General features: G+C 44.2%; 1 protein-coding gene across 1 annotated transcript; it reads right to left on the bottom strand.

Annotated features, from left to right (window-relative positions):
- Positions 1–773: 773 nt before the first annotated feature.
- Positions 774–8,532, bottom strand: EPM2AIP1 (EPM2A interacting protein 1). Its single transcript, XM_005222591.5, has one exon. The coding sequence runs from the start codon at positions 8,401–8,403 to the stop codon at positions 6,577–6,579; it is 1,827 nt and encodes a 608-aa protein (XP_005222648.1). The 5' UTR covers positions 8,404–8,532; the 3' UTR covers positions 774–6,576.
- Between the last annotated feature and the right edge of the window lie 56 nt (positions 8,533–8,588).

The raw sequence follows: 8,588 nt of genomic DNA, 5'->3' as shown, positions 1-8,588 counted from the left end.
GATTCTCCAGGCCAGAACACTGGAGTGGGTTGCCATTTCCTTCTCCAATGCATGAAAGTGAAAAGGGAAAGTGAGGTCGCTCAGTCGTGTCCGACTCCCAGCGACCCCCATGGACTGCAGCCCACCAGGCTCCTCCTTCCATGGGGTTTGCCAGGCAAGAGTACTGGAGTGGGGTGCCATTGCCTTCTCCGACTCATAGGGCGTATTTGCCTCTTATTCCATACAGTACTTGACTTAAGTAAACCAGCGCCACGGGTTGTTAAAATGATCTGTGTAGTTTAAGTTACTTTCCTGGAGGTCCAGTCATTAGGGCTCTGGGCTTTCACTGCAGGTTGTGGGTTTAATCCCTGGTCAGGGAATTAAGGTCCCATAGAACCTGTGGCATGGAAAAAAAATTATCTATGAAGATGACCACTGCTCCAAGGATGGGGTCAAATTGCCTGCAGTCTTCAATTTGCCAGCAGTGTGTAGTTCAGAGTAGAGTGCATTGGGGGAGGGGAAAGGATAAAGGACATGATGCAAGATGAGGTAGGAAAGAAAAGGGTTGTATGGGTACAGATCACGCAGGTGGACCATGAGGACCTTGGATCTTATTCTGTGACAGTAAGCCACTGGAGCATGCTGAGCAGACGACTGGCATGCTCTGATTTACATTTTAAAATATGATTAGCTTGTTGCTGTGTGAATCATTATGAGAGAAGTATGGAGCAGGGCATATACCAAAGAGAATAGTGGGAAACACGGGCGCGCACATCCAGTGAAAGACACCAAAATGTTCGTAGGAACTTTATTCATAACAACTACAAACTGGACACAACCCAAATTTCCACCAACAGTAGAATGGATTCATAAACTGTGGTCTAAGTCACATGACAGAACACTACAGAGAGGTATTAATAAATGAATCACAACATGGATAACTCACAGATACAATGCTGAGCAAGAGTACACAGAATTATTTACATGAAGCTTTAAAACAAACATATCTCTGGTGATAACGGTCAGAACAGTGGTTATCTGTGGCAGGCTGCGGGTGTGCATAGGCGGGCAGTGACCAGGGTGCTGGAAGCGTTCAGTGTCTTGATTTGGTTGATGGGTTCTAGGGTGCACATAAAAATCTACAAGGTGTGCACTAAGTCTTTGCATTTTACTGAAGGTAAATTTCACCGCAATTAAAAAGAAAAAATACTTTCAAAGAAATTTTGTAGAGAGAGAGAAATACAGCTATGTGTTAGTTGGTAGTATCGTCTTCCAAATATCTCTGCTTCTCTTCCAAGGCACGCGGAAGGATCACACTCCCTGGGCTTGGGGTGGCCATGGGATCTGCCCTGGCCAGTGAGAGTGCTTAAAGGGCCTGTAAGTGACTTGTCCTACTTTTTCATTTCCCTAAATGAGCAGCCACACCCTAGGTGATATCCGCTTGGTCAGCTCGAGCCCCAGAATGAGGACCATTTAGAGCATGGATCAGTGAACACTCTCTGAAGGCTCACATAGTGAACACTTTATGTTTTGTGGGCTGGACACTTTTTTCTGTAACTCCACAACTCTGCCAGGGTAGAGGAAAAGCAGTCATAGATAAGGCAGAAACAAATGGGCAAGGCTGTCTCCCAAGGAAATTTTATTTAGACAAACAGGCCATATGACACACCTCACCCACAGCCTTCAACCCCTGACTTAAGAGCACAGGCCCACGCCAGACCACCAGAGAACAGCTGGGAATCATGGTTGTTACCGCACAGCAACCTAGCCCATTGATACAGAAATAGGTTCTGTTTTCAAAAAATCTAGAGTACTGAACACTGACTTAGTTGGCAGGCATTCTGGAAATTGCTGCTGGAGAACGGAAGAAGTAATTTCTACAGGGTAATGCCTGTTATGGAATGGAAGAATTCCCTGGAGAGAATCTGGAAGGCAGAGAATCTCTCTTTAAGACAAGGAAACAAAATATTTTATGGTAGCTGTTGGTCCCATTTGACAAAACAGACAGGAAAGAGATGAACTCAGAAAAGAGTTCATCAGTTTGCAAGCAGAAATACAAGGGGATAAAGAGAGTTCACAAACTCAAGTACTTATTGGGTAGGAAGAGGCGACGTCTCAATTACAGAGAGAGATAAAAATGAGAAATCCTTTATGTCAAAGGTTGAGTAAAACCCAGTTTTACAGCAAGGATCAAATCACTGGATGACAATCACACTTACTGTTAAAATCTCTGAATTAGTTAATGGGCCTCAGTCTAAAAGTCCAGTTAAGAGTGTAACACCAGTTAATCCCTTAAGCTGGAAAAAATGGCTCAGGGACAAAAGAGACGAAGGGTATGGCTCTTTCGCAACACCTGGAAGGCCAGGTGACCCAGAAAGTAAGTTCAGAGAGGCATGAGACCAAGAAAGCGAAGGAGCAGAGCAAATCCAAGCAGCATACACGGAGCGCACAGCACTTCCGGGTTACCCTCCTCAGGGAGGTGATGAGTGATGAGGACATTCTGCAAGTAGGAAAGCATGTGAACGGAGTATCTAGTGATCGTAAGGGCTGACTGGGTCCTTCTAGTATTTTGTGAAATTTACTTACTTTAAAATCCCAGAAGAGCCAGAAACCATCTGTAAAGGAAAAGAGCAGGTGGTTTTCTCCCAGAGTTGATGCTTACAGAAGGAAAACAGATATTAACTCTTAAGCAGGTATTATCTTTTTCTGGTACCGAATGCAACTGAAGTATTGTTTTAGTCCACTACATAGTTGTCCAATCTTTCTCATCCAGGTTCCTTTGTAAGCCTGCCTTTAGCAATTAGAAAGAAAGAAAAAACGAAGACTTCTATTATCAAGGAGGTAAAGACAGTACTACATGGTGGATATATGAATATACTTCATGTTACTACTTCATGTTTACAAGGGCCAATTACAGTGTCTCCTCAACAACATTCACACAGTAAATATTTGAGCCACATGCCAAGCACTGAACTCAATTCTAGAAATACAATTCCCTAGTCACAAAGAACTTAGTTTCATTTCTTACTTGGCAATTGGTGGATAAGTTACCCAGCAAGCAGGTCATCGCAGAACTAGAGAAGGTCAAAGACTATGAAAGGGCTGCGAAGAGTAGAACAACAAATATTTACTCATCCAAATATTTACTGAAAAGCTAGGCACTGCGCTAAGCATTAGATGAACAGTGAGCAGGCATATACATGGTCCCCAGGCTTGCAAAGCTCACAGTGTAGCAAGGATCAACAAGAAGGATCAATGAAGTGTGCTGTGTGTGTGGCTGGGGAGAAACAGGGTATTTAGAGATGCATCGTAGGGGCACTTGGTCTAGAGGGAATGGATGAAGGCTTCCTGGAGAGGTGGCGTATGAACTGCACCTTTTCCTAAGAGCAGTGGGTGAAGCAGAGGAGTGACTGACCAGACTTCGGAGCAATCTGGCTGCAGCGTGACAAGGGATGACAACCAGACAAGGGGAGACGGAGGAGGCCACTGCTGTACTTTAGGTAGGCTGATGGCCTCAACCAGGAGAGTACACTGGAGAACTGAGGAATGTTTAGGCAACAGACTTCACAGAAAGGTGTGTGTGAGTGGATGTGATGGATGAAGAGGGAAAGGTCATGGAGACCTGAGTCTGGGGCTCGGGCTGTGCCAACTGGATGGTTGGCAGTGGTGGTGCCATTTACAGATAGAGGGACCAGGAGAGGAGGAGCAGTTTGGGGGGACAAGGTCAAGGACATGTGTGATGCCTATGAGACAGCAAAGTGGACTTGAGTTAGCAATTAGATACGGGAATCAGGGACGGTCAAGAAAGGAGACATTAAGTTGGAGTCATTTGCATACAGTTGGCAACTGAAGGGATGAAAGAAAAAAAAAAGATCAGCTAAGGAGATGATGTAAACAAGATAGCTTAAAACCAAATTAAAAATTCCCAAGGACACAGATGTTTAAGAGAAAGAGGTGCCTGCAAAGAAGATGGAGAACGAGTTCTTGGAGGTGGTCTCTCCCCAGAGCCAAACTAAGCAAGCATTTCGAGGAGGGCGGTCAGTGGTAGGAAGAGGCTTGGCATATTGACAAGGACTTGGGAAACTTGGTAGAGTGATCAGAGCACAATATGGGACAGCGGGAATACAGACAAATCTTTGAAGAAAACTAGTAGGAATGGGAGATACTGGGACACAAAAGTTTTTAAAAAAAATAGTACTTACTTTAACCATATTCACGGATATGACAGGACCAGTAACAGCTATATTATAAAAAGTAACTTGTAAAGACTGCCATGCAGTTACAGAATTACTTAGTACAGAAAACAGTAAAATACACACTTTTTTTTTTTAACAAACAAGGCTAATTTACATAGCAAATTCTCTATTGTTCAGGGTTAATTTAAAATTCTGGGCTTATATCTCCCCCAGTCAGTGACTACAGAACTAATTTTATGATCACCCTAAGGAAAACATATAATGGAAATTCACAAAATATACAAAACTTCAGCATTTGAGAAACTGGAGTTAGAAAGCAGAATCAGCTTCCAGGTCTTCCAATTATCCTTTCCATAAGGCACCTGCCAAGTGAATACTCCAAACTGCTGGAAAATTACCGGCAGATGTTTTTGTTCTTTTTTTGTTTTTTTTAATCTGCTGTTTCTCCAGACGTTTAAGCTTACTCCCTGTTAACCCAAATCTTAACTTGACCATTCTCGCTAAGTATCTTAGTAATATAGAACACTTTCTTTTCTGCCCTAAACTAATTGTGTGTAATAAACCAGAGCCCTTTAATCTGGCTCAGTGCCAACTACTGATTTATAAATGCTGTTGTGAGCTACTAGAACCTATCGGGGCCTTGACTGTATCTTACCAGCCAAATCTGGAATGCTGGAATTAGTTTCCGCCATCAAATGTTATCAATTAGCCTAACTTGTCCTTCTAATTCTGCTTCTACCGGTAATTTGCCTTCTCCCTCAAAATCAGATGATGTACTCGGGTTGGGGGTGGTCTGCTGGAACTTTGGGAGGAGTAAGTTTATACTGTGCTGTGCTATCCTATGCACAAGGGGAGGGTGTCATTCATGCTCACATGCCAGCAGAACTTCCTCCTAATGAATGTCACAATTAAAAACAGTCTCCTTTGTTTCCCTACATTCTAAAGGAGGGGATACTGTCTGATTGAGAACCACTGTCAAGATTTTGGTTCTATTTTGATTGCTCAGGCTTCAATTCCTTCTAAATTCTTGTTTATTCTGGTTCCTTGAATTTGCTGAATTAGTGACCATAGAGAAATGCAGTCCAAGAGTTAAGACAGGACTTGAGCACAAGTTTTCAAATGGTACTTGAGCGGATCTCTAAGTTGGGTCCTGTCCTTAAATCATTTCACATATTTGGCTTTACTATAAGATTTTTTAATGGTTGACATAAATTTGAAAATTACTGTTTTAGTCCAAAGCAGGTGCCTCACTAAAATATATGGAACTGCTACAATCAGTAAATAAAGCTGCTTCTGGAGAGTTAAAATATTTCCCCTTGTGCAGTCTTAAATACACAATGTGTGAGACAATGGCAAGTTAATAATAAATCCACTTAAAGTCACAAACAACATTCGATACATCACGTTAAAATAAAGGATTGCCTTTTAGCAGGATTTCTTTATAAAGCTGCAGCACCCAGGCCGATGGGACAAATAAGCTAAAATAGCTCACAGCTCGATCCTGCGATGCAAACATCTTCTCTTTCTCATCCTTTTCGACAGGGCTAAACTGTCTAGAGTACAAAGAATGACTAGTGGGCAGCCCCTAAGAGTCTATACTTACCACAGTCTTCTAACAGGCAAGCTCATAAAAACGGCACCCAACTGCGAAGCATTCACGGGAAACTGCCAAAAATCGGTTAGTCTGATTTCCAAACTGTGAAAGCCTCCTAAACTAGCAATTTAAAACAATTCTTGCTCCTCTGACTAAAACTTTACTCAACTTGAGTAAAATTTCCTAAGTAATATCATTATCACTACCATGGGGCAGGGGAAGGTGAGAGAGAGGAAATATGTCTAAAGTAAGTAAATATATTTACTTTAGACTCAGAAACATGTCTACAAAAAATAGTCTCCAACATTTTGATAATTAGATAAACACCTCCACTGTATGTACGCTCCTCCTTTGCAGAAGCTTCTGCAGTTGCTATGTGAGTTTCTGCAAACTGGCTCAAACATATATTTAAGAAGCTGATACCTTCAGACTATACGCATCAGAATTGTAACACATTTTTGGTTAAAATAAGAGCAAAATTTCTTCAAGACACCTTAAAAACAGACTTCTGATTCAACTCCCATTTTAGTACTAAACTTCTTTAAAAACAATTTTATCAAAAAAGCAAAAGATAATGACTTTGCCATGAAATTCAGTTTTAGAAAAAAAAAAGGTGTCTGCAGGTGTCAGTCCCATGTTGCCTCTTGAGATGAAAAAAAAAATGTCTAAAGCGTATCAATTGTGATCAATTTTGATGAAGAACATGGTGCCTTCCCACAATCCAAATTAGCACACTTGAAAGTCAAACAGATGTTTGCTTTTAGAACTGGATTCTTGTTGAGTGTTTCAATGTTGTACTACAAGAGTTTATGGATGGGATTCATTTCTTCCTCTCACAAGATCATCCCAGCGCGGCTCTATTTCAGTGGTGGCAATCCGAAACAGGGCGTGGAGGTGTTCGTCTGTCAAAGGCTGGCTCAAAGTGTGTTGGTTTCGAGTCAAATATGAAAAAGCCTTTTCACAGATTTTGCTGCTATCAAACAAGGATGCCACCTTACAGGCAACCCCTTTGATAATCGGGTAAGATTCTGCAGGCAGACCAGCATAGAACTGCCCTAAATCTTTGGTTCTGTATTCCTCCCAAAGGTTAGCACTTGCCTGAAGTTTTGTGAGTTCCACCCTTACTGAAATAGGTGCATATTCAGGTTTAAAGCTAAATGGATTAGCAAAAAGCTCTAAGTCCTTCTTAATGAACTTGAGGTCCTTGAAATGTCGCTCAAACTCTTTCTGTAGGCGACAGATCACCGCTCGATACCTCTCAAGATCGAGTACTTTTTCGTCTTCTTGAAGATTCTCTTTAAGCTCATCAACCACTTGGCTCAAGGAAGCAAAATGTGTCAGGTTTTTTTCCTCGACTTGTCTCTGAAGTAAATTCAGCTTCACTTCAAAGGCACAGATATGGTCAAAGGCGGCGGCAGCGAAGACTTTGCTCACTCTCAATAGTTCGCTGATTTCTCGAAGGTGATCCATAATATCCACCAGGAAGCCAAAGTCACAGAGCCATTCCTTGTCTGTGAAATGGACCGTCGTGGCTCCTATCGAGACCAAGAATGTTTCTATCTCTTTTCTTAAAGAAAATATTAGTTTCAAAGTCTTCCCTTTCCGAAGCCAGTTGTTCAGACAGCGTCCGTTAACCCTTTCACCGTGCTCTGATTCAGATTCAGTCAGTAAAGCCTGAAATTCCGGCCGCCTCACGCCTCTGGTCTTAATCAAAACTATCCATTCAGATACGGCATTTATGATCTGATTAACATCCACATCGTAGGAGCTCAACAGTTCCAAGTGAAGAAATCCTGAATAGTGGATCACATTCCAACAGTTGGGGCTTACAGCCTTTTCTCTCATGTATGACACCAGTCCTGAGTTCTCACCAATCATCCTCAGAGTGTGGGTCGTGGTCAGTCCAACCATGCGCTGCAGGCTAAGCCCGGCCGTCTGCAGGGCCTCAAGGATTGCCGCCATGAGGGCGCCAACACTGAAGTGATGAGTCAGGTTGATTATGGTCAGAAGCTCTTCGTGCACCTCCAAATCGTGGCCGACGCCGCGGACAAAGACCAGCAGGTAGTTCTCATAGGCCACAAAAGCCTGGTCGTCCAAGGCAAGGGAATAGGCTTTAAAGTCCTTGGCTCGGTTAAAAAGTTGACTGCGTAGATTCTGGTGAATGTCCAGGACCCTCTGCCGCGTGGTCTCTGGAGATAAATCGATGCCATCCATAATGCCTACGTGATCGGGCAGCACGTCTCTCAGCATTACCGCCATGCACCGGTGCACAAAGTCCCCCTCGCCCCAGCCGCAACCCTTCAAGGCCAAGAGGCGGGCGAGTCCCAGGCCTGCACGGGCTATTCTCTGCTCCGGAGTGAGCGGGGCGGCCTCCGGAAAGTCGCCGCGACGCAGACGCTCCACCAGCGCCGCGCGCTCGTCCTCCGTTACATACCGCTCGTAGTACTCGTGCTCGGCCTCGTAGTGCTGCTTGACGTCGAGTTCGCCCGTAGCTGCGACCAGGCGGCGACAGACCAGACACAGGGCGCCCTCGCCCTCCGGAGGCTCCACCACCAGGTACCGCTGGGTCCACTCGGCCCGGAACGCCCGAGACTCGTCGATTTCCATTTTGCTCCTCTTGGGCGTCATCCACATTTCACGGAGGCCACAGGAGATGGGCCGACCTCTGGGAGGCCGCAAGCAAAGGGGAGGAAAGAGCAGGAGAGGGGCCCCAAGCGCCTCCTCCGCTCTGCGCCAGATCACCCCAGCGGCGGACACCAACCTGGGGCACCCGCGCGTCCTTTCCTATTGGCTGGAGATTTCGTATTCCCTAGCCCCAG

The sequence above is a fragment of the Bos taurus genome, chromosome 22 (genome assembly GCF_002263795.3).
Source record: "Bos taurus isolate L1 Dominette 01449 registration number 42190680 breed Hereford chromosome 22, ARS-UCD2.0, whole genome shotgun sequence".
NCBI classification, from domain to species: Eukaryota; Metazoa; Chordata; class Mammalia; order Artiodactyla; family Bovidae; genus Bos; species Bos taurus.
Note: the sequence above shows the minus strand (reverse complement) of the source record. Positions and strands in the feature narration are given on the sequence as shown.